Source organism: Vombatus ursinus, unplaced genomic scaffold, assembly GCF_900497805.2.
Source record: "Vombatus ursinus unplaced genomic scaffold, bare-nosed wombat genome assembly UNPS02014810.1, whole genome shotgun sequence".
Classification (NCBI taxonomy): Eukaryota; Metazoa; Chordata; class Mammalia; order Diprotodontia; family Vombatidae; genus Vombatus; species Vombatus ursinus.
Window position 1 is genome coordinate 17,242,291 of NW_020954588.1, and position 26,033 is coordinate 17,268,323.

The 26,033-nt window shown below is 44.5% G+C and overlaps 1 protein-coding gene across 1 annotated transcript in view; it reads left to right on the forward strand.

Moving 5' to 3' along the window:
- MCF2L2 (MCF.2 cell line derived transforming sequence-like 2) overlaps positions 1-26,033 on the forward strand; it is a 359,025-nt gene that overhangs the window by 131,018 nt on the left and 201,974 nt on the right. The window contains exons 6-12 of the mRNA XM_027875876.1: positions 1,096-1,212; positions 5,785-5,934; positions 7,814-7,938; positions 9,421-9,535; positions 10,992-11,111; positions 15,024-15,215; positions 20,555-20,746. Of these exons, the coding sequence (XP_027731677.1) occupies positions 1,096-1,212; positions 5,785-5,934; positions 7,814-7,938; positions 9,421-9,535; positions 10,992-11,111; positions 15,024-15,215; positions 20,555-20,746 (1,011 nt within the window). The remainder of the gene's footprint in view (positions 1-1,095; positions 1,213-5,784; positions 5,935-7,813; positions 7,939-9,420; positions 9,536-10,991; positions 11,112-15,023; positions 15,216-20,554; positions 20,747-26,033) is intronic.

Sequence of the window (26,033 nt, forward strand, 5' to 3'; positions counted from 1 at the left end):
ATCTATCTATCTATCTATCTATCTATCTATCTATCTATCTATCTATCTATCTATCTATCTATCGGCTAGGCAATGAGGTTAAGTGACTTGCCCAGGGTCACACAGCTAGTAAGTGTCAAGTGTCTGAGGCCAGATTTGAACTCAGGCCCTGCTGACTCCAGGGCCAGTGCTTTATCCACTGCCCCACCTACCTGCCCCTAAGCTAACATTTATTAATCACTTACAATAGGCTAGGCACTATGTTCATTGCTGGACATATAAAGATGAAGAATGAAACCAGGAAATGTTTCCCAATTTGAAACGCCCTTGAGACTGACCTGCTCAAATTTCTCTTTTTCTTTTGGGATCAGTCTGGTGATTGAATTGGTGTTCCTCTTGGTGAGGAAATTCCCTCTCCCAATGCTGATCAGCCCCTGCTCTGATAGCCTTAAGGGTGTTATCTGGGGTAGACAGATGAAATGACGTGCCCAGAGTCACACAGTCAGAGGCATGGACTCGAGCCCAGATTTTCCTGTGCCTCAGGCCAACATTCTATGTTCTGGGTTGTGGGTGCCCATCAGAGTCATTCATTCATTCATTCATTCATTCATTCATTCATTCATTCATTCACAAAGCTTCTTCTGTGATAGGTCCTGAGATGAAAGATGAAGGGATCATTTTGGATTAAAACATTGGGGGACGCAGAAGGTGGAGCAGGTGGATGGAGCTGAGCTCAGTGTCCTGGGCTCCCAGCTCCTTGACTTTCCTTGAACGAGATAATGCCTTGAATTCTTCATTTTATCCCATCCAGGGGTGGGAGGCACTCGTATGATGAAGCCCCTGGGAGGTAGGGGCTGTGACTATCCCCATTTTACAGATTGGGAAACTGAGGCAGAGCACAGTTGAGTGACTTGCCCAGAGAACTCAGAACTAGCAAGTGTCCGAGGCTAGATTTGAACTCGTTTGAATATGATGAAGCTGTCTGGGGGGAGCGGAGCAAAGAGCACCTGAATGAATCCTTCCCATAAAGAAAGATCAGCTGCTTCCCAACTGTTTGAGAGACACATCTCACTTGTGTTTTTCTTTTGGGGGGGTGGGTTGTGTTTGTCCCCATAGATCATCATGCTGAACTCTGTTTCTGATCTCCACGGCTACATTGACAAGAGCCAGCTGACCAGGGAGCTGGGCGGGACTCTAGAATATGGCCACGGACAGTGGCTACACCATCGAACGGTGAGTACGACCTGGGCAAAGGGCTTGTCTTTGAAGGTCCTGGGGGGGTGAGGGAATGAGTGAAGGGTGATAATAACAAGAAACAAAGACAGTAGTAATAATATTGGCAATAATGATGTAGTATTATTATCAATAGCAATAGGAATGATAATTACATAATTATTACTATTGTAGTAATCATAGTAATATTATTAGTTATTATGATATAATATAATATTTTAAGTAACAATATTATTAGTAATAATAATTATGATTATAATTATATGATAATGATTAAATAATAAATGATGGCAATTATACTATTATTGTATGCTGGGGCAAAGTTTACAAAGCGCTTTGCATACATGATCTCATTTGCCTTGACAAGCAGTGTGTGGAAAGAGCTTTAGATGTCGAGTCAGGTAGACCTGGGTTCACACCTGTTTGTCACTTACTACCTCCATGACTCAGGGCTACTTAGATAACTGGGCCTCAGGTTCCTGGTGTCTAAAATGAGGGGGTCGGAGAAGAGGGAGTGCCTCTGAAGTCTGTGATTCTGTGATCCTGCAAACAACGCAGGAAGTTGGTATTGATTATCCCTATTTTATAGCTAAGGGCTCAAGGACGGGTGATTTGCTTGGAGTCACAGCCAATAAGTAAGTCATGTCTGAAGTGGGCTTAGCACCAAGTCCCAGGGTCTAGGCACCATGACTTGAGGTCAATGATCACAGCCTCCTGGTTTCCAGTCACAGGCCAAAGGATGTGCCGTATCCCATAGAACAGATTGGGTGCAGAAGGCAAAGGGCAGTGATTTCTGGCATCAACCATAATCTCCTTTTTAGAAAGGCTCTTTGGATGGTGGATGGAACATTTCACCTTTGTTTCATCTTTATATTTTCAATCTCTTGAAATCCCTAATCCCTAGTCAAACATTGGAATTGAAGTCAGGAAGTCTTGAGTTCAAATCTAGCCTCAGATACTTGCTAGTTCTGTGTTCTCTGGGCAAGTCACTTAACTGCTGTGTACCTTAGTTCCCTCATCTGTAAAATGGGGATATTCATAGCCCCTACCTCCCAGGGTTGCTAGGAAGATCCAATGAGGGGGCAGCTAGGTGGTGCAGTGGATAGAGCACCAGCCCTGGAGTTCAAATCCAGCCTCAGACACTTAGTAGCTGTGTGTGACCCTGGGCAAGTCACTTAACCCCAATGGCCTCCAAAAAAAGATCTAATGACATAATATTTGTAAAGTGTGCTTTGAAAACTTTAAAGAGCTACATAAATATTACTTATTATTCTCATCAATGATGAGAATAATAAATCGTAAAACATGACTGGCACATAGTAGGTGCTTGATAAATGTTTGGTGATTGCTGTAGACACGTATCAATCATCAGTGTCAGTTGTTCTCTGACTTTCTCCAAATTTATGAGCAGCTCTGCTTCTTATTAGGGTTGGGAAAAAGTAAGACTCCCCCATGGAAAAGAGTATGGAGGTGGGTGCAGCAGGTAGCCGCCAGCTCGTATCAAATAAAGACACTCTTCCCTTGACCAGGGAGAGAATCCAGGCCAAGCCCTAGGCAGCCTGGAGGAGCTGGGCAAGTTCAGGTTCAGTACTCTCTGCCTTGCTTTTAGTACCACCTTTTGGCACCAGGAGGCTGTTGCCCTGTGAGCATCTCTGCTGGCCCCTCTCTCCCACACCAGGTACCTTGGTTCTCCTGTCCTGTGCCCTCAGGGACAAGCTGCGTATTTACAGTAGACAAAGGGCATCTGATAAGACGATCCTAATTGGCAAAGGAGGCCGGAGGAAGTAAGTCTCCATGGCCTCTGGTTCCTTCCTGGTAGCATGTGTATACTTTAACCAATGTCTTCTGGACCCAAATCCTACCTTTGAGGCCTAATCCAAAGGAAGGCTTCTATTGGTGAAATTTCAGGGTGATATTCCTTCTCTTCTCTTCTTCCTTCCTTCCTTTCTTCCTTTCTTCCTTCCTTTCTTCCTTCTCTCCTTCCTTCCTTCCTTCCTTCTTTCCTTTTCTTTCTTCTTTCTTTCTTTCCTTCTTCCTTCCTTCCTTCTTTCTTTCTGTCTTCCTTCCTTCCTTCCTTTCAGGAAATAGGAGTTAAGTGACTTGCCCAGGGTCACACAGCTAATAAGTGTCTGAGGCTTCTCTTCTCTTCTCCAAGGTAAACATCCCCTGTTCCTTCAAGACATCCTTATATGACATGGACTCAAGGCCATTTGGGTCACCCCCTACACTCTCCATGTCCTTTCTGACAGAGACTCTTTCAGATGCTGGTAGGAAGGAGATCAGAACAGCTGGACAGCTCCCCCTTCCTGGGCAGGTTTCCAGTTTAGGCAGCAGGGGCAGAAAAAAGGCTTCTTAAAACTAAGGTTGCCCTTATCTGCCTTCTTTCCCACTTTTCTTGGGGGAAGAGGGGTTGAGACTACGGGGAGTGACCACAGACTCTGCCCTGGGTGGGTTTGGGCTCTCTCGACCTTGGAGCCCTAGGGATGGGACCATGATGGTTTGTCCTGGCCAGTAGAGGGAACGCCTGATGAGCAGGCTGGGTCTGCGCCCACTTCTCCAAGGCTGGCCCTCCAAGGACTACGGGGAGGGGAGAGGGCCTAGGTTCAAACCCTTGGGGAAGTCACCTACCCTCTCTGGCCCTCAATTTCCTTGTGTCAAATGAGGATGTTGAATTAATTGACCCCCGGGGTTCACATATAGCTTCAGGCAATAGCTGTGTGACCCCTTTGACTTTTGTGGATGTTGCATAAAATGGGGGTTGACCTAATCTTCTCTGAGGTCCAAATCCCTCTCCAGACATGAGCCCTGTGACATTGGGCAGGTCACTCCCCACCCCTGAGCCCAAGTTTCCTCCTCTGTGAAAGGAGGTGGGGGCAGCCTGGATGACCTCAGAGAGTTTCTCAAACTCCTATTGTGGTCCTGTGTCAGTTACCGTGGAGATGAGGACAGAATCTATGACTGGTGTTACCTGCTAGAGTATAAACCTCTGATCTCCACACTCCCCATCCTTTGGTGACTTGTAAGCAGCAGAGGCATCAGAGGGGATCTGAAGCAGGGTGTCTTGCCCCCACCATGTCCCTCCTCCCCCCTCCTGCTTTGATCTTGCCAGGACCCCTGACATTCCCACCAGAGAAGTTGTTCACCAACCTGGAGTCTCAGAAGGGCTCTCACTGAAGGACAGATTTCTTACCTGAGACCTAGTGAGTGACAAAGCACGTGAGGGAGGGGGAGGGTGCTAATAGGAAGGGGGAGGTAAGGAAGGGGCGTGGGATACATAAACATTGTGAATGGGAAAGTGAGAAGAAAAAGTCGTTTAGAGGGCCCTGCTTGCTCTCATGGGCCTAGAATTTATTTTTTTTAATTCAAAATAATTTTTTTTCACTTAAGAATTTATTTTCTCTCTCCCAACCAAAAAAAAACAAACAAACCAAAACCCTAAGCTTTAGAGCTATCCAGTCCAACCACCTCATTTTTCAGAGGAAGAAACTGAGGCCTAGATCATAGGATCAAAGATTTAGAGCTGGCGGGAGGGTCAAAGCCATTCCATTCAACCCCTTTCTTTTACATGTAAGGCCCCTCAGAAGGCCATTAACTGACCTGATGAGGGTCACCCAGGGAGGAACAGCAGAGACAGGATTTAAAGCTCATGCCTTTGATGCCAACCCCAGCTCTCCTTGCATTGTAACGCATTGCATTGGCATCTCCCCACCAGTGGCACATGATGATTCATTCACTTTTGCTCCTGGAGAGCACCAGTGGGAATCCATGCTGTGGTATTTTCATTCAGAGTCAGTGGGAAAAGTGGCTGAACAGGAATGGGCTTTAACCTCTAGCTTCTGCAAGCCTTGGTTTCTCCATCTGCCCCAATATGGGGGGGAATAGTACTTTTACTACCCACCTTCTGGGACCTCTGTGTAGTTTGTAAACTCTAAAAGAAAACCTCTAGAAATAGTGGTGGTGGTGGTTACTATTTTTTATTATTGCAATGGGACTCTGGGCATGTCATTCACTCCTCTGGGCTTTTGACACCCCTCCAAAGCCCTAAATTGCAGAGAAGGTATCCAGTTGGATGCACAGTGAGTTTACTCTTCCAAGAGTTCACTAGACCAATGAAATTATAGGTTCAGTCTCTCTATTCCCGTCTTTCTCCTCCTCCTCCTTTTTCTCCTCTTCCTACTTCTTCTCTTCTTCTTCTCCTTCACCTCCTCTTTCTCCTTCCCCTTTTTCTCCTTCTGGTCCTTCTCTTCCTCCTCTTTCTCTTTCACTTCCTCATTCTCCTTTTGCTTCTCTTCTTTCTCCTGCTTTCTCTTCTCCTTCTAGTTCCTCTCTTTCTCCTTTTCTTTCACCACCTTCTCCTCTTCCTCTTTGTCATCATCTCCTCCTTTCCCTCCTTCTTTCTCCTCCACCTCTTTTTTTCTTCCTTTTCTTCCTCCTCCTCTTCCTTCTTGTCTGCTGAATTCTGATGCCTTACTGGAGATGACAATGGGAATGGACTGAGCACTGGGGGCTCTGCCACATTACTCCATCCAACCTGACAAGCTTTAATTATCTTCCTTGCCTCTGACCTCCTAGGCCATAGAAAACTTTGCTCTGACGGTGAAAACCACAGCCCAGATGTTACAGACCTTCGGGACGGACCTGGCAGAGACAGAGCTGCCCAATGATGTCCAGTGTACAGAGCAGCTTCTCCACTCCCACACAGAGCAGCACAGCAAGCTGAAGGTGGGTGCTCACCCTGGGCTCTGGCATGGCAAGGATGGGGGAGGAAGAGGAGGGCTGGCTGAAACAGCTGCAGATGCTGCAGGATGCTAAAGAAAGCTGACTGCCGGTTAAAAAGAGAGGCCCCTTGTCTCCTTTTGCCTCCAGTGAACTTACAACCAGTGATTATCCTGACGGGGGTCTGAAGTGGGGGACAGGAGTGGCGGGAGAGGCAACAGGCCCGAAGCCAGTCATCAGGCGCTGGGCTCAGTGGCTGCAGGCAGACACATTAGTCATCACGCACTTGTGTCCCGGAGAAGGTGGGAGGACGGATGTGAGAAGGGGGCTCCTTAACTTGGATCATTCTGGGCCCTCCTCTTCTGCTACCAGAAGTGAGCCAAGGCCAGAAGGAGAGGAAGTAACAAAAATAAGCCACTCACATTTAGGTAAATTTTAAGAGGCGCACACCACTTACCACGCCTTATCTCAGCATGGTCCAGTGGACAAACCTCACTAGCTTTGGGACCAAGGGATCTGAGTTCAAATTTGGTCTCTGCCACCTCCTGCCCTGGTGACCCAGTGAGTCACCTACCTTCCCAGAACCTCAATGGCCCCAATACCACTGAGTATGAATTTCGATTCGATGACCCTTCCAGCTCTATAACCCATGATCCTCCCTTGAGTATCACTACAGACCTAGGAGGTGGGGGCTGTTGTTACCTCTGTTTTACAGACGGGGAACCTGAGGCTGGGAAGGTCGATGTGACTTGCTCAGGTTCCTGAAGCATCCCATGTGAAGTGCAATACGGTGCACTTCTCGGCCTCAGTTTCCCCATCTGTAAAAAGCAAGAGTTGGAATAAATGATTTCTAAAGACTCTTTCAGCTCTAAATTAATGACATCACAGACTATTTTTATTATAAACTTGGATTAGATGGGAATTCTAGTAATCCTCTACCAGGCATGTGTTAACAAATGTTTAACAACCAGTTTTAGCAAGAAAACAAAATGTACACAAGACACACTTTTAAGTTTAATTCCCCTTATTAATATTTTCTCCATTGCTTTCTTAAGTTTAGACAACCAACAAGAGAATACACCGAGCCCTGATTTGTTGGGAAGTGTCGATGATCACATTGAATATTTAACAATCAGCTCTCCAGAGTTATAGTAGCTGCTTCCAGCACTCACCCATGAGGGGAGAGGGCAATGAGTATATTGTTTATCATTCTGAAGATGGGGAAGGTGGGAGGAGCAGGCAGCTGGGTCCAAGCAACATGGCATTTGCTCATTCAGCGGGGGATGAGTTAGTTATGTTAGCTGTACCACTGAGAGTTGAGACAGGGCAGGTCCTTTGGTCGTGGTGGGGGTAGGGTTGTAGGTTTGAATGAGAAAATGGATCCTGGGGGGGACCTTGCTGTGGAGAAGCGAGATAGGGGAGGCTTGGGAAGGAGCATCAAGTCAGCCTAGGCTGGGCCACTCAAGAGTCCTCCAAAAACAGAGAGGGGGAGGATATTGGGGCTAGGTACCCCCAAAGGCACATCTTGCTGTTTGATCTAAATTCTCTTCAGGCAAACCAATCTGGATAGAGTCGGGGGGAGAGAAAGCCTGCTGTAGTAGAAAGGATACTGGGTTTGGAAACGTTACTCTGTCATTTGCTACCTGTGTGACCGGCAGATCATTTCAGCTCTCGATGTGCTTCATCTAAAAAATGACGGGGCTGGACCAGATGACCACTAAGGCCCTTTCTAGCTTTGGATCTCAGATTCCCTCTCTGGGCCTCACTCTCCACGTATGAAAAATAAAGGAGGTGGACTACATGACCTTTAACATTCCGGGCAGTTAAAAAAAAGGTTGGCAAGGATCTCTTTTGCTCAATGTCGATTTGTCTTTTGTCTCCCCAGGCTGAGCTGAAGCTAGCGGGGACCCAGGGGGGCATGTTACTGTCATGCATCGGAGAGCCAGCTAACAAGAACCCCGCTATCAAACTCAACCCTGATGAACTGGAAAACGTCATGACCGTGGAAAGGTGGGTAAACACGGGTCTGCCCTGTCCTCCTTTTGCCCCACACTAATGGCATGATTTCTGCCAATGGCATCAGTACACTTTCCTTTTAAAAAATCCCGCCCTCATTAATATTTAGGGTCCTAGGAACACTAAGGGGGCCCCTCCCCAAATGGGTTCTGGAATCAGTGAAAGTGACCGCAGGGCCATCATTGCCCATGCTCACTCCACACCGCGCTTTCCTGAGTGCCTTTAAGAAGGACATGGAGCGATGTCTCATCCCGTCTGCCTTTGCCTTTAGCTTTGCTCCCCTGTTAGTCCCGCTCCCTGAGAAGCCACTGCGTGCTGAATCACAGAATCACCAAATCTGAGAGCTGGGAGGGAGCCCGGCAGTGCTCTACGCCAGCCCGTGAGTGGCACCATAGTGCATACAGCTCCAGGCCTGGAGTCAGGAAGACTCATCTTCCTGAGTTCAAATCTGGCCTCAGACACTTAGGATCTGTGTGACCCCGGGCAAGTCAAACCTTCTTTGCCTCAGTTTCCTCATCTGTAAAATGAGCTGGAGAAGGAACTGGCAAACCACTCCAGTATATTTGCCAAGAAAGCCCTAAAAGGAGTTACAAAGAGCTAGGCACTAAAGAAATGACTCAACAACAGCTACAAAATAAGGTTCTATATTTATCCTTATTGAATTTCATCTTATTGGATTCAGCCCAAGACTCCAGTCAGGCAGTTCCCAGACTTTTTGGTGTTAGGACCTTTTTACACTCTTAAAAATTGTTGAGGACTCCTCCCCACCCCTAAGGAGCTTTAATGTTGCACATGTACATATATACACATACGCGCTTATCAACACACATGCACATATATACACAGCTATGTCATACTCATGCGTACATGTATACATACACACATACACACATGTGTTTATTAATACACATGCACATATACACATAGGCATGTTGTGCACACACATATGTATATATACACATATACATGTATATGCACTTATTGATGCACATGCATATATATACACACAAGTATGTTGCACACATGCATGTATGCATATACACATTTATACACGTGTGTATATATACCTCTCTATATAGAGATCAGATATATGACCCCATATACAGATGAAGAGGTATGAAGGTGAAGGGTGAGATTTAATGGCTTCTGAAAACTTTTCCAGCTCTAGAGGTTGTGGTCCCACATCCTAGGCACTTGATCCCAGGACTGACCCTTATGACTTGTGTGGGAGCCTCAATTTCTTCCCCTATAAAATGAGGATAATAATGGCACCTTCCTTAAAAAGTTGTATTAGGGGAGGGTGCTGGCAAAGTGCTTTGTAAGCCCTGAAGGCCCCTAGAGATGTGAGTGGCTGCACACGCTCATAGCAGAGGATGTGGCACCAGCTGGAATCATGGCTAGGATGTTCTTCACCCCAGGTGCCTCAGTGGGGAATGAACGGGCGCCATCATGTGTGCTGTCCTCTGTTTCTCCCAGGTTACTTGCTCAGCTGGATGAGACAGAAAAGGCCTTTGACCAGTTCTGGACCAAGCATTATCTGAAGTTAAACCAATGCCTGCAGCTGCGGCACTTTGAGCACAATTTCCGAGAGGTATTATTTCCCCCATCCCCTTCTTCCTCTTTGGGGTCAATCTCTAGGTCAGAATTGGGCCAGGCCCTTCTCCCCCATTCATTTCCTTCTGAAGTCCTACCCAGGCACCAGAGCCTCTCTTCTCCCCTGGAATGGAGAGGCAGGGTGCTAGGGGACAACAAGGCGGGGATTTGGAGTCCAGGGACCTCGGCTTGAATCCTGTGCGGGTTTGGGCAGGTCCATTCCCCAGCTGGGGCCTCTCTGTCTTTGACTGTAAAAGAAGGAGTTTGGTTAGATAGCCCATAAGGTCCCTCCCAGCGCTAGCCAAGTCCCCAGACATTTATTAGGCTCTTACTGTGTGCCCAGGCACTGTGGTATATACATGCAAACAGAAGGAAAGACGGTCCCTTCCTTCAGGATAAAGCTAATGTAACATCCTCGATGTTACATCTGGAGAGTGAAAAGTAGCAGACAACCAGACCGTCTTTCCTTCCCAAGCAGTCATCTGGCACATAGAATTAAGAAGGAAAAAAAAGACTCTGTGTGGTTTTATTATTATTATTTTAACAAAAGCACCTGCAATAGATCAGCATTGGGGATTTCGTGAGAGGAGGTTTGGAGCAGACCCCGCTACCCTCCAGGGGGTGGTGGTGGTGACTGGGAAACCTGCCAGGCTTTTTCAGGACACTAGAGAATCCTTTGAACCAAGATCCTCATAAATCATAGTGTCCCAGAACTATAGCTGGAAGGGAATTCGTTTTACAAATGAGAAAACTGAGACCCAGGGAGATGAAGTCACCGGCTTGGGTGGTCACTATGAGGTCCAGGGATCTGGGTACAAATCCCACTTGAGACTCTGGGGGCAGAATGATAAAGTGGAGAGGACACAGGCTCTGGAATCTTACGCTCTTTGTACACCTGGGTAACGTGCCAGGTAGTGTAGTGATTAAAACACTCAGTCTGAAGTCAGAAAAACCAGAATTCAAATTCAACCGGAGGCACTTACTGGTTAGGTGACCCTGAGCAAGCCATTGCACCTCTGTTTGCCTCAGTTTCCTCAACTGTAAAATGGAGATAATAATAGCACCCACTTCCCAGGTTGTTTTAAGGAACAAAGAAGTCAATAATTGCAAAGCAATATATAGATGCTGCTATACACAATGAAAGGCAGTATGGTATAGCAGAGAGAGCACTGACCTCTCAGAGTCACCAAGACCTGGATTCAGATCCTGCCTCTGACACATACCATGTGACCCTGGGTAAATCACTTAACATCTCAGCCCAGGTAACTCTCCAAATGCTGAGTTACAGGAAAGAGAGTTTCATCAGCAGGAGTTCCTCAGACCAATGAGATCACGGGTCCAGTGCAAATCTAGGGTGCGTCGGATAAACTGATTTTGTTAAGCCAAGTGCCCTTTATCCCTCTTCCATGGTCACTGGCAGGTTTGTTTCTGTATTACCTCACTCTGTTTTTCAGGTTAAATTGGCCCTGGACAGCCTCATGTGTGTACAGGCAAAAATCACAATCGTCGGGAATAGCGTGACACGTGTGGAGCAGCTGCTGAGGGAGCGGAAACAGCTGGAGGAGAGAGGCCAGGTGGGTGCGTGAGGTGTTGGTGTCCTGGGAAAGGCTCTGCTGGGGTCAGCGGCAGACTGAGCCTCTCCACAAGTCTGTCCGCGAATCGAGAGTGACCATGGCTGCTGCCCGGGAGGTCAAGTTGGAGCAGGGAAAGACAGGAGGCAGGCAGACCTATCAGCAGCTACTGCAGTAATCAGGATGTGAGGAGAGGAGGGTCTGCACCAGGTAGGGGCAGTGTCAGAGGGGAGAAGGGGGTATGATCGGGAGATGTTGTCAAGAGGTTGTGTGTAAGGGTGAGGGTGAGATAGATACCAATGTTTCTAACCTGAGTGACTGGGAAGATGGTGGTACCCTTAAGAGCAATATGGAAGCTGAGAGGAAGGGAAAGTTTTGGACGTGTTGAGACAGAGATGTCTATAGGACATCCAGTTCAAATTTCTTTTTTTTTTTAATTTGTTTTTATTTTTAACATGTGTTTTTAAAACTTTGGGTTACAAATTTTCTCCCTTCCTCCCTCCCCACCCACCCTCATTGAAAAGGCAAGCATCTCTATATAGGTTATAGATGTGTAGTCATGCAAAACACTTCCATAGTAGTCCTGTTGTGAAAAACTAAGTATATTTCCCTTCATCCTATCCTACCCCCCATTTATTCTAGTCTCTCTTTTGACCCTGTCCTTCCTCAGAAATGTTTGCTTTTGATTATCCCCTCCCCCAATCCGCCATCCCCTCTATCAACCCCCTGCTCTCTTGTCCCCTTCCCCCTTATTTTCCTGTAGAGTAAGATAGATTTCCATACCCCATTGTGCATGCTATTCCCTCCTTAAGCCAAATTCTATGAGAATAAGATTCACTCATTCCCTCTCACCTTCCCCCATTTCCCATCCCCTGTAAAAGCCTTTTCTTGTCTGTTTCATGTGAGATATTTTACCTCATTCTACTCCCTTTCTCTTTCTCCCAATATAGTCTTCTCCCATCCCTTAATTTTATTTTCCAGATATCACCCCTTCATCTTCAACTCATCCTGTGTCCTCTATATCTATCTACACAAAATATAATTTTTTTCCCTCCCACTACCCTAATACTGACAAACAACTCATGAGTTACAAATATCATCTTTCCCTGCAGGAATGTAAACAATTCAACCTTAATAAGTCTCTTATGGTGTCTCTTTCCCATTTACCTCTTCCATGTTCCACTTGAGTCTTGTATTTGAAGGTCAAATTTTCTATTCAGCTCTGGTCTTTTCCACAGGAATGCTTGAAAGTCCTCTATTTCATTGAATGACAATTTTTTACGCTGAAGGATTATACTCAGTTTTGCTGGGTAGGTGATTCTAGGTTGTAGTCCTAATTCCTTTGCCCTCCAGAATATCATACTCCATGCCCTCCAGACCCTTAATGTAGAAGCTGCTAAATCTTGTGTTATCCTGATTGTGTTTCCTCAATACTTGAATTGTTTCCTTCTGGCTGCTTGTAATATCTTCTCCTTGACCTGGGAACTCTGGAATTTGGCTACAACATTCCTAGGAGTTTTCCTTTGGGGATCTCTTTCAGGAGGTGATTGGTGGATTCTTTCCATTTCTATTTTGCCCTCTGGTTCTAAAATATCAGGGCAGTTTTCCTGGATAATTTCTTGAAAGATGATGTCTAGGCTCTTTTTTTTGATCATGGCTTTCAGATAGTTCAGTAATTTTTAAGTTCTCTCTCCTGGATCTATTTTCCAGGTCAGTTGTTTTTCCAATGAGATATTTCACATTCTCTTCTATTTTTTTCATTCCTTTTGATTAGTGTTACAGTGCCTTGATTTGTCATATTGTCCCTATCTTCCAATTTCTCCATTCTAATTTTTAAGGAAGTATTTTCTTCAGTAAGCTTTTGGACTTCCTTTTCCATTTGGCTAATTTTGCTTTTTAGGGCATTCTTCTCCTCATTGGCTTTTTGGACCTCTTTTGCCATTTAGGTTAGGCTATTTTTTAAGGTGTTGTTTTCTTCAGTATTTTTTTGGGTCTCCTTTAGCATCACTCTCAGTTTTTCCTCTACTTCTCTTACTTGCTTCTCAAAATCCTTTTTGAGCTCTTCCATGGCCTGGGACCAATTCATATTTTTCTTGGAGGCTTTGGATGTAGGAGTTTTGGCTTTGTTGTCTTCTTCTGGTTGTATGTTTTGATCTTCTTTGTCATCAAAGTAAGATAATATAGTCTGACTCTTTTTGCGCTGCTTGCTCATGATCCCAGCCAATTACTTGAGTTATAAACTCTTTGTTAAGGTAGGAGTCTGTTTCCCGTGTAGAGAATGTATTATCCCAAGCTTCAGGGGTTTTGTCCAGCTGTGTTCAGAGATACTTCTAGGGACCTGTAAATTTTCAGTTCTTCCAAGGTGGTATGATCGAGGGCGAGGTGTTTACTCCTTTCCTGGCCTGTGCTCTGGTCTATGAGCACTCTTTTCTGTCTTGGAACTGTGAGGAGGGTTTCCTCTCCACAGCCACTACAAGCTCCACCATGCCAGCACCCCTCCTTGCCCCAGGACCACCACCCAGAACTATGACCCAGAACCAAGCATGGGCAAAGCAAGAGAATCCTGCACCAGCAGAGAGATCTCTGCAATCCCCCTCTGATCAGTCACTTGATTCCCCCTCAGTCAGTGGGCCAGAAGCTCAGGAGGCAGCCGTTGCCCCGGTGCCAAGCTTGGGGACTGGAGCTGAGACCACCACCTTCTCTCTCTCCCTGCTGACACAGACTTTTGCCACTGACCTTCCAAGTTGTCTTTGGCGTCCATAGGTTGAGAAGTCTGGAAATCACCACAGCTGCCCTTGATTCAGTCCTCTGAGTCCTGCTGCAGGATTGCTGCGGCCTGCGCGCCTATGCCAAACTGCGCTTCTCTCCCCACCCAGCACGATATACCTTTCCGATCAACCATTGAGGCTTGTCTTGGGCTGGAAATTTGTTTCGCTCTGTCTTTTTGTGGGTTCTGCTGCTTTAGAATTTGTTTACAGCCATTTTTTTATAGGTATTTGGAGGGGTTAGGGGGAGAACTCAAGCAAGTCACTGCTTTTACTCCACCATCTTGGCTCTGCCCCCTTCAAATTTCTAAGAGGCAATTGTTGACATATGACCATAGTTGAGGAGAGTAGGTTAATACTATATGTGTGGGGATAGATGAATGATAGGTAGATAGATAGATAGACAGATACATATATACAGATAGATAGATGAATGATGGATATAGGTGAATTATAGATATGAATATATAGGTGAATGATAGACATGTATATATAGATGAATGATTGGTAGGTATGATGGATGTAGATGAATGATATATATATATATAGATAAATGGTAGATGGATTTATATAGATGAATGCATGATAAAAAAGATAGATATAGATGATGAATGATAAATAGATAGACAGAAAGGAAAGGAGGAATTACGTTGCATGATTTCCTCCAGCTCTATGCAGATCCAGTCAGAGGTGCTGTAGCAATTAACTCTTGCGTTTAATTGACAAATATTATGGGTTGCATATGCTGAATGGGCCTGAGTGTCTATGATATAGCCAGTCGCTTAACCAATTTGGTTCAACTTAACAAAATTTATTAAGCCCCTACTGTGTGCCAGGTGATAAAAAGACAGAAATGAATCAGTCTTGGCCCTCAAGGAGCTTACATTCTACCCGGGGAAGAATTATGTACAGAAGTAAGTAAATATATGGTGCATACAAAGTTTTATATACATATACATATGTATACATACACGCATATATACACAATATACATATACATGTCTCATATAGAAAGAGAAAGAGAGAGGTCTGGATCCATGCACTCAGGCCTGGGTGAGAACCTCCAGACTCAGAAGTCAAAGTTCTCCCCCCACCCCATTGGTTACCCCTGAGACTAGGCAGCTTTTGACAGTTGGGTTCTGTTTTTCAGGAGCCCCTGGAGAAGGCCCAGTCCCTGGCAGTGACCGGTGACCAGCTTATCCAAAGCAACCACTATGCTGTGGACTCTATCCGGCCCAAGTGTGTGGAGCTCCGGCGCATCTGTGATGACTTCACCAACGAGGCCAAGAAGAAGTGCGACATTTTGGGGAAGGCCCTGGAAATGCATAGGCAGCTAGATGCGGTGAGCAGAGCTAAGGGCCCATGGCCCCTGGGGGACCGGCATGGGGACAAGGGAACAGTTTCTTAGGAAGGTTTCAATGTGGAAAAAGAGATTTTGGGCTTTTCTTTCGATGCCTTCCCTGGTGAGGCTGATAATTCCCCACTCATCCACTGGGCTGGCTGCCTTTTGGGCCTTGAGTGAATCAGCCAGTAGGAGAGCCCAACTTTGGTCTGTAGGTCACTAATTAGCTATGTGATGCTGGGCAGATGACTCCATTCCTCCAGGCCTTCATTTCCTCTTATATAAAATGAGGAACGATGGCAACAGTGTGGGACAGTGGGAAACACTGGATTTGGTAAAAGAGGGTCTGGGTTCAAATCTTACCTGTCTTATTTGCTACCTGTGTGACTGTGGTCAGTTTCCTCAGGGGACAGGTGGGCTAGACGGTCTCTGAGGTTCCTTCCAACTCTACATTTGTGATACAGTTTCTGTCCAAGTTATTTAACCTCCTTTGGGACTCAGTTTCTTTTTCTGTAAAATGCAAGGGTTAGACTAAGCAGACTCTGAAATCACTTCCAGGTATTAATCAAGGATCCACACATTCCTGTAAACAGCCCTGAGAACCTCACAGATCAGAGAATTGTTGTTATCAGTAACAGTAATCCTCCAGTCCCACTTTAATAGATTTTCTTTTACAGGAGAAATAAAATTATTGTATTATGTGTTTATTTTAAATCAATTCAAGGAATAATGCACACAGAAGGAACACAGATTGTGGAAATTAGCTGGTTGTCGTTGGGTTCTGATATTTTTTTTTCCATTTCTGTTATGTTTGGACAAGGAGTAAATGTGATGTCTTAAAAAAAAGTGATGTTAACTGACACATGGTTTGGAGGTTTGCAAAACATTTCACCTCCATTATTCATTTGAGTTTCACAATAATAGGGAAGTTGGAGTGGTGTAAAGAGTTGGAACTATAGTATTATTATCTCCACTTTACAGATGAGGAAACTGAATAATAAATGGTTTGAGGCTGGATTTCAACTCACGTCTTCCTGGCTCCAAGTTCAGTGTTATCTCTATTTTACCACAGGGCAGAAAAGTCTGAAGAGCTACCAGGGGCTGGCAGCTGGGTGACACAGTGGATTGTGGTTGAGGCTTGGAGTTAGGAAGACTTGAGTTCAAATGTGGCCTCAGACACTTACTAGCTATGTGACCCTGGGCAAATCACTTAACTGCTGTCTGCCTCAGTTTCCTCATCTGTAAAATGGGGATAACCCACCACCTCAGGGTGTTCTGAGGATCAAATGATAATAATTGTAAAGAGCTTAGCACAGTACCTGGCACTTTGTAAGGGATATATAAATGTTAGCTTGTTGTAGTAGTAGTAGTAGTAGTAGCAGTAGTAGTAGTAATAGCAGTAGTAATAGGAGGAGGAGTAGCAGTAGTAGTAGTAGTAGTAGTAGTGGTAGCAGCAGCAGCAGCAGCAGTAGTAGTTGTTGTTGTTATAGTACATTGTAGTAACAATAGGAGGAGGAGAAATAATAGTAAGCATTTGATAAATGCTTTTTGTCAGAGTCAGGATTTAAACCCAGGTCGTTCAATTCCAGAGCAGGAGTTTTTAACATATTTTTGTATTTATGTATTCATAATGGAAAGAAAAAAGTTTAATTTCAATAAGAGCTTAGTGAAAACAAAGATGCAATTTTTTCCCCATCAAAGATCACAGAACCCCTGAAATGTATCTCTAGATACCTTGGGCATCTGTGGACCCAGGTGGACCCCACTCTAGTGTCAGCTCCATCTCTCCTAAATGGCACTGCTCCCCTGCCTGCCTCTTCCTTGGAGAGACCCAATGTTTCCACCCAAAGGGCCTTGGCAGACTCCTAGTCCCTGGAGAGAAGAGATTAATCTGGGAACCCTCTGGTTCGTGGTGCCTGGTGTTCTGAGACTGCAGAAGAAGGCCGACTCAGCTGTTTCCAGGCAGGACAGTAGCGAATCTGCCCATGACTGTGCATCAGCCTCCCCTGTCCCTTCCCCCTCACGTCCCCCCACCCAGCTGGTTCCATTTCCCACAAGGGTATCTCAGGCTGGCTCCTCCTAGTGCCTGCTGACCCCCATAAAGCTGGAGGATTTACAAGAATCCAGCAAGTGGCCCCAGGAGAAGCTAGCTAAGTCATCCCAATCCTGTGTATTCTGAGCTCACTCTGTACATCCGAGCTGCTGCTGTTTGCTTGCCCAGCTAACTTTCTGTTCCAGTCTTCTGAAGTGTGTGTGTATGAGTGTGTAATATTCCCCTAAATGTCAAAACCCCCAAAGTTATTGAAATTCCCCTCTGCTTATTATTTTGTGCCAAGCTGAGTCTGAGGCCTCAATGGGAATTTCAAAGTATGACTCAAGTGAACCATGAGCTTATGTATATTGGATAGAAAGAAAAGCCAGAGCTAGCTGTCACCAGATTTCCCATGATTATTATTTCTCAGTTATTATCAGTGTTCTATATCTCTCCCATTCAAATCTCTGAAGGAGACAAAAGGTTTGATAATCAATTAATCTACATATGCTTATGTAAGTGTGTATGTATACAAATACACAAATATATATATATAGTATGCTAAAAAGTAAATATATAACAGTGCATATATAAAGTCAATCAATAAGCATTTATTAAGCATCTACTATGTGCCAATATATACACAAGTATATATGCATACATATATGTAAAGTCCACATATAAGCCCATGTAGAAGTGTATCTATATAGTACAAGTATAAATATATAATACATGTCTATATAAAATAAAAATATATACACTATACCTATCAGTACGTCTAAGTATGTATGAAGTTAAGCATTTATTAAGCACCTACTATGTGCCAATATATATACAAGTATATATACGTGCATACATATATGTAAAGTCCATATATAAGCCCATGTAGAAGTATATCTACATAGTACACGTATAAGTATATCTCTACGTCTATATAAAAGTAAAAAATAATACAGTACACATATCAGTACATCTAAGTATACATAAAGTCAGTTCATAAGCCTTTATTAAGCACCTACTGTATATTAGTCAATGTGCCAAGTGTTGGGGATGGAAATACAAAGAATGAAGCAGCCCTTGCAGTTTTAAAAAATTCATAATGTTACAACTTAAAGCCTTCATGCCAACTAGTAACTACTTCAAAGACTTTTCATTTTGTTGCACAGTGAAGATTTTGATCACTCTCTAATCATTTATTAGATGGTCCTTGCGAGTCATTGTGGCTGAAAAATTCCTCCCCCAAGGCTAAGCTGGGGATGGGCTTAGCCAGACTCATCCTTGGGGGATGAACAGGCAGACTGTCCATATTCAGGCCTATCCCTGAAGGCTTTGTGTGGCTTGGTAAAAGTGACCAAGTGCCCCAGCCTCCCCCCTCGCCCTCGCCCCCAGTCACCTCCATTCCACTTGTGTGCACACATTAGGTACTTTGTAAATTAAATTCTTACCCTGCCCAGTTGAATTGAGCAAATTGATTGTGTCAAAGGAAGAGATGTCAAGGGAAATTTTGTAGCAACATCCCTAGTGTAAACATCATCTGTTGCAAATCTTTTATATGCAATAGAAAGTCAAATACATGTAAACAAGAAGGTGAAAACCCAGTGCCCAGAAAGCAAAGTGGCACTGAACTGAACATTTAATTCAGTAAGCATTAAGTGTTTATTGTGTGCCAAGTACTATGCTAGGTATTGCAGAGGCAAAGGCAAAAATGAAACAGCTCCTCCTTCAAGAAGCTTACATTCTACTAGGAGAGATAACATGTACGTACAAAAGTGTATATATAAAATCAATCAAGAAGTATTTATTAAGTACCATGTATATACCTCCATGTATAGGTTACCCTCTGTAACATGGTGCTAGGTGCTGGTGATACAATGATAAAAAAAAATGGAAGTCTCTGCCCTCAAGAAGCTTATATTCTATTGGGAGGGACAACATGTTATATACAGAAATACCTATAAAATCAATCGATCAAGAAGAATTTTTAAGCACCTACTGTGTGTAGGTACTGCTAAAAACGTGGGGGAGACAACACACATTATGTACATATGAAATTATTCAGTAAACATTTATTATATGTAATATATACACAATATTGTACATATAAAATTAATCAATAAGCATTTATTAAGCACTTAGTGTGTGCTTGATACTGGGAATACAAAGACAAAGATGAAACTGTTTTTGCCCTCAGAGAACTTATTATATTTAATCTGGGAGGAGTAATAACATGTGTGTATATAAGTATATACAAATTATGAATAAAGTTAATACAAAATAATTTTGGTTAAGGGAGAGAACACTAATAATTGGAGGGCAGGATCAGAAAAAGTTTCATGTTAGGGTAAGAGCTGAGCCTTGAAGGAAGCTACGGATTCTAAGAGGCATGTGTGTATAAAGGCCTGGAGGGGGGAGATGAACTGTCATGTTTAGGGTGGGGAGGGAGTGTGTACCCTCCCTATCCTCAATTTCATTTATTCGAGGTTAACACAGTCTTGGGAATGCACATTCAAGTGGTTTTACTCAGTGACATGTCTTTCTCTATCAGCAGAAAAGGAAGGAGTGCTTGGCTCTGAGGCAGAAGCTGTGCTTGCTGTTCAGGGTAGGCTCTGGTTTTCTCTGCAAAGGTCACATCTGTGCATTGGTGACCATGGAGGTTTTGTGAGCCTTGTTTGTACAGATGTCTAACTATTGCTTGCCATCATAGGGGCAAGACTAGACATCTCCTGTGTGACTTCTCTAGTGGAGACCTTTAGAATTTATTATCATTTACTAGATTCCATTTATCAAATGAGATGGCACTTGGAACCAAATGAGATAATATTGGTAAAGTGTTTAGCACAGGGCATAGTAGGTGCTTGTTTCCTTCCCATCCCCCTAATTTAATTCAATAAATGTTGATCACCTACAAGTACCAAGTGCTTTGCTCAGTGGAAGAGATACAAAGACAAAACAGACAAACAAAAACAATGAAAAACTAGTCCCTGCTCTCAGTGAGCTTCCATTATCCTGGAGGTGATAGTGGAGGAGGGATAAAACATGGTTACAAGAAAGTTACTACAAAGTATATGCAAAGTAATACAAAGTAATTTAAATAGTAAGAGAGTTCTAATAAGGGGGGGGGAGGAAAAGTCCAGTATTGGTGAGGAGGGAGTATGTTTCATAAGTGAAGGACAGCCCATGTTTGCAAAGGCATGGAGATGGTAAATGGAATGTCTCATCCAGGCAAGAGAGACTGAGACAAGAGGGTGTGAAGGCGATATCTTCACTTGCTTGCTGATCACCTGTGCACTGTGTTCTCTCTCTACAGACCAGTCAGTGGTGTGAAGCTGGCATCTACCTTTTAGCATCCCAAGCCTTGGATAAGTGCCAGACACAGGAGGGTGCTGAGACAGCCCTGGGGGACATCGAAAAGTTCCTGGGCACAGCCAAGGACTACCAGCTGGTCAACCCCAAGGAATTCTACAACCAGTTCAACATAGTTCTCACCCCTGAAATAAAGGTAATAATTTTGCCTCTGGTACCTTTGTCTGGAGCTGGGACAGGGACTTGTTGGCGGGTAAGATTCTGAGCACTTGGCAGACTAAGGAGAGTAGAAGGAGCTTCCTCTGCAAGGACTTGCAGCTGTGGGAAGGCAGCATGGTACAAGCCCTAACCCTGAAGTCAGAGGACCTGGGTTCGAATCCTGCCTCTGACACTTAACAACCTGTGTGACTTTGGGCATCTCCCGTCACTTCTCTGATTCTCAGTTTGGCACTAGTGGCCTCTGAGGTTGTTTTTTTTTTTTTCTGGCTCCAACTCTGTGGTTCTGTGATCTATGAACTCTGGCTGGCTTTGCCTTCCTCTCCTGTACCCTGGGATAGCTGAATTGCTTCCCTTAGCACCCCCTCCTTCCTTTGACCTTCAATGTGATGTTCCCAGAAGCCAATGATCAGGTGGGGAGGAATGTGAGGATGATAAAGTGGTCAGAGGCCAGAGAGTAGCAGTGACAACTCAGTCTGGGTCTCTTTTCTACTCAGTTTTTTTCCATCCTTCCTCTCTTCTTCTTTCTTTTCTCTTATTTTCTTCCTTCCTTTCTTTTCTTTCTCTCTTTTTCTCCTTTTCATTTCCTTCCTTTCTTTCTCTCTTTTCCTTCCTTTCCTTCTCCCTCCCTCCCTCCCTTCCTTCCTCTCTTTTGATTTCTCCTTTTCTCTCATTCCCTTCCGTCCCTCACTTCCTCCTTCCTTTCTTCCTCCTTCTTCCTTTCTTTTCCTCTTCTCTGTTGCTCTTTCTGCCTCTGTCTTTCTCTTTCTGTCATACACACACACACACACACACACACACACACAAAACCATTTACTCAAATGGCATGGCAAAACAGTGATTACAAAGCAAATCCCCCATCATCAAAGGGAGCCCTCTCCCTAAAATACACACAGTGCATGGGTAGAAGAGTGGGTACAAAGTTACAGCACATTGGTTCTGAGGGTGTATGCATGGCAGGATGAGAATAAGGATAATCATAGCTGACATTTATATAGTGCTTGCTAAGGAACTGTGTAGGGCTGTAGGCACTAGGCACTTTATCATTATTGTCTCATTTGATCCTCACAACAATCCTGGGAGGTAGTTGCTATTATTATCCCCATTTTACAGAAGAGGAAGCTGAGGCAAACAGAGGTTATGTGATTTGTTCAGGATCACACAGTCAGTAAGTGTCTGAGATTGGGTCTTCCTGACTCTAGGCTCATTGCTGTAGCCCAGGTTGTGGGAGGGGTCAAGGAGATGGATAGAAAATCTGATCCTGGTATGACACAAGGTTTCCAGCAGAGAAGAAGCTGGACATGCCCCCAGGACATTTCTGAGACATTTCTACATTGCTGAAAGAGAAAGAAGTACTTCTTACCACTGATGCCCCTGGGGTAGGGAAAAGAAGGGGTAATTGTTGCTGCCATTGGGAGCTGAGTAGCCAGGGAAGAAGGGTGCTGTTGTCACACTCTAAATTTCTCACCCTGGGGCAAAGCTCCATGACCCCACCCTAGTGACATATCTCTCTCTGCCCTTGTGGGCCACTGACTTCAGAACTCAGTCACTACTTCCCACCTCTCGATACTAATGAATGCCAAGAGGTCCAAGAGCAAGGCCACATTTATCAGCTATTAGGTCCTTATAGACCATGTCCCTCTTTTCCTTGGCCTTTATTACTTGTAAAAATCATTATCTCAGCCCAACCAGGAAGTCCTATAGCTATAGTCACCAAAGGAGCCAGAGGTCCTGAGCTGTGACCAACTGTAGGGACTTTGTTGATTCCTTTTTTTAGGGAAATAAGTCCACAAGCATTTGTTAGGCTCTTACTGGGTACCAAGCCTTGTGCTGCTAAATGCTAGGGATACAAGAAAGGACAGAAACAGTCCCTGCTCTCAGAGAGCTCACGCTTTAATGTGGGAGATCGCATGTAAAGAATTGAATACATACAAGACATGTAGTGTGTAAGTGGAAGGAGCTAGCATCCAGGGGCGCTGGATCAGACCTCCTGCAGAAGGTGGAATTGGAGCTGGGTTTTGGAGGAAGCTAGGAGATGGAGGTGTGGAGGGAGAGCATTCCAGGCATGGGGTACAGCCAGTGCAAAAGCATGGAGACAGGAAATGGGACAAGTAGCCTAGTGTTGCTGGATTATCGCCAAATGAAGGCTGAAAACAGAGGAACAAAAGAGATGGGAAAAATGTTTGTAAATTGTCTTGTCTCATTTAGGGATCATAATAGCACCTGCCTCCCAGAATTGTTGTGAGGATCAAATGACCTAATGTTTGTAAAGCACTTAGCAAGTGACTGGCCCTTAGTAGGTGCTTAATAAATGCTGAAGTTGCGTAGACTAAACTAGACTATTGCAGATTCTTGCAGACTCTAATTGCTGGCAAATTTTGAGAGCTTTTTAGGAGCCCGATGTGGTCTTAACACTTCTCCCTTCTTCCTTCTAATCAGGGGCCGATTAAGAGAATCCAGTCCAGTCCAACAAGGGTTTAAGACAATAGGGACCAACAGCTGGAAGGGACTTTAGAGGCCCTTATGTAACAGAGGGGTAAACCGAGACTCATAGAGATCATAAGATCATAGCTTTAGAGCCAGAACTTAGATTCAAATGAAGTCAACAAGCATTTATGGGACATTTAATGTGCTCCAGTTACCATGCTGCGCACTGGGGATAGGGAGAAAGGCAAACAGTCACTGCCCTCAGGGAGCTTGCATTCTAGTGGGGGAGAGAACAAATGAAAGGGAGTGGAAAAGCTGGGGCACATTGGAGAAGTCTGGAGAGGCAGGCGTGAAGCCCAGAGAGGAGTGAAAGAGTGAGCATGGCTGGCTTAGGCCCTCCCTCAAAAATGGAGGTTCCAGCAGGAAGTGACAAAGCAGAGGAAGGGGCTGCAGCCATCTAGTTTGATGCCCTTGTTTTATAGGTGGAAATAGGGCTCAGAAAAGTCATTGGGTTATAGTTCCCCAAAGGAACCTTAGAAGAGCATAGGGTCAAAGCGTTAGAGCTGGAAGGAAACCTAGAAGTCATTGAGTCTACCCCTCCCCCCATTTTACAAAAGAGGGAAACTGAGGTACAAAGATGTTAAGTGACTTGCCCAGAGTCTCCCGGCTAGTGAGTGTCTGAGACCAAATTTGAACTAATGTCAGTACAATGGGGACACACTGGAGAAGACAAGTATTTTTGACAAGAAAACACCGTGGACAATATCTATGGGCTCATGTAGAATCAGACATGACTGAAAAAATGACTGAACAACAAAACAACTTCCTCACTATAAGCCATCACTTATCCACCATGACATCTAGCTGGGCAAGTCAGTCCAACTCTCTGCATTTCCTTTTCCACCCCTCTTACATGTGAGGCGAGATAGCCATCAGAGCCCCTTTCCAGCTCCTGACCGATGATCTTATCACCTCTCAGTTTCCTCTTCTTCTCTCTATATGGAGAGAACCCTGACCATTCTATCAACCAATATTATCTCATTTGGTTCATCAAGCCATCAGAGCCCCTTTCCAGCTCCTGACCGATGATCTTATCACCTCTCAGTTTCCTCTTCTTCTTCTTTCTTTCTCTCTTCTTCTTCTACCCATGCACTGTGTGTATTTTAGGGAGAGGGCCCCCTTTGATGATGGGGGATTTGCTTTGTAATCACTGTTTTGCCATGCCATTTGAGTAAATGGTTTTGTGTGTGTGTGTGTGTGTGTATGACAGAAAGAGAAAGACAGAGACAGAAAGATCAACAGAGAAGAGGAAAAGAAAGGAAGAAGGAGGAAGAAAGGAAGGAGGAAGTGAGGGAAGGAAGGGAATGAGAGAAAAGGAGAAATCAAAAGAGAGGAAGGAAGGGAGGGAGGGAGGGAGAAGGAAATGAAGGAAAAGAGAGAAAGAAAGGAAGGAAATGAAAAGGAGAAAAAGAGAGAAAGAAAAGAAAGGAAGGAAGAAAATAAGAGAAAAGAAAGAAGAAGAGAGGAAGTGGGGTTGACAATGATCATTGCAGTTCCTGCCTCACAGAGGTGCTGTGAGCTCATGCACCTGAGGTGTTTTGAAAGCCTTCAAGGGCTATCAATAGAAAATCCGCTAGCTGTTATAGGAGGTTTCTTCTGATCAAAGGAGAAGATACAAAGCCGAGGCTCAGTCACATACAGTGGGGGAGAGACCTGGGCTGATGGAGGCTGAACAAGCAGGGCTTCTTACTCCAAGGGATCCGATAAGCTCCCGCAGCCCTTGGCTGCAGTATTCACTGGGCCATTTATGGATCCAAAGTCTCAAGGTCCCCTGGAGTCAGCATATTGTCACCACTTGTCTGCCCCATGCATGGGAAGGATTATCTAGTGATTATCAAAAGCCTTATCAGGAATACAGAGCTCCACAAACAGAACCCCTCCATACTACTTTCAGCTGTACCCCAAGACCCTGGTCCCCCAGGAGACTCTGGACTCAGCAGCTGTCTCTGCTGATTGACTCTGGAAGTTGATCACAGAGTTCAGTGCTATGGCCCCATAGAGTCGCAGGATTAAGAGCCGACAAGGCTCTAAGGTTAGCTAATAACCCTCATTTTATCATTCAGCCCAACAAAGCATTTATTAAGCACCTGCTATGTGTACCAGTGTCCTTAATCTTTCCATTCAAGTCTCTCAAGGTCAGTCAGTGAACATTCATTTTTTTTGTTGTTCAGTTGTTTCAGTCATATCCAACTCTTCATGACCCCATTCAGGGTTTTCTTGACAAAGATAATGGAGTGGTTTGCCGTTTCCTTCTCCACTTCGTTTTATAGATGAGAAACTGAGGCAAATAGGATGAATTGACTCACTCAGGGTCACACAGCTAGTGAGGTCTGAGGCCAGATTTGAACTCATGAAGATGAGGAAGACCTGAGTTCAAGTGTAGCCCTTACTAGCTGTGTGACCCTGAGCAAGTCACTTAATCCTGTTTGCCTCAGTTTCCTCATCTGTAAAATGAGGTGAAGGAAACGGCAAACCACTCTAGTATCTTTGTCAAGAAAACCCTGAATGGGGTCACAAAAAGTTGGTCATGACTGAAAAGTGACTGAGCAACAACCTAGGATTGTTGTGCGGATCAAATGAGATGTTTTTGAAGTGCCTGGTACATAGTGGGCACTATTTAAGTGCCTATTACATATTAGTGTGCTAAATTTGAAGCCAGGTAGACCCTAGGTTTAAATCTTGACTCTGGTAATTACTAGATCTGGCAATTACTACAATTACAATTACCTAGATGGGCAGGGGCAAGTCGCATAACCTCCCTGAGCCTCAGTTTACCCCTC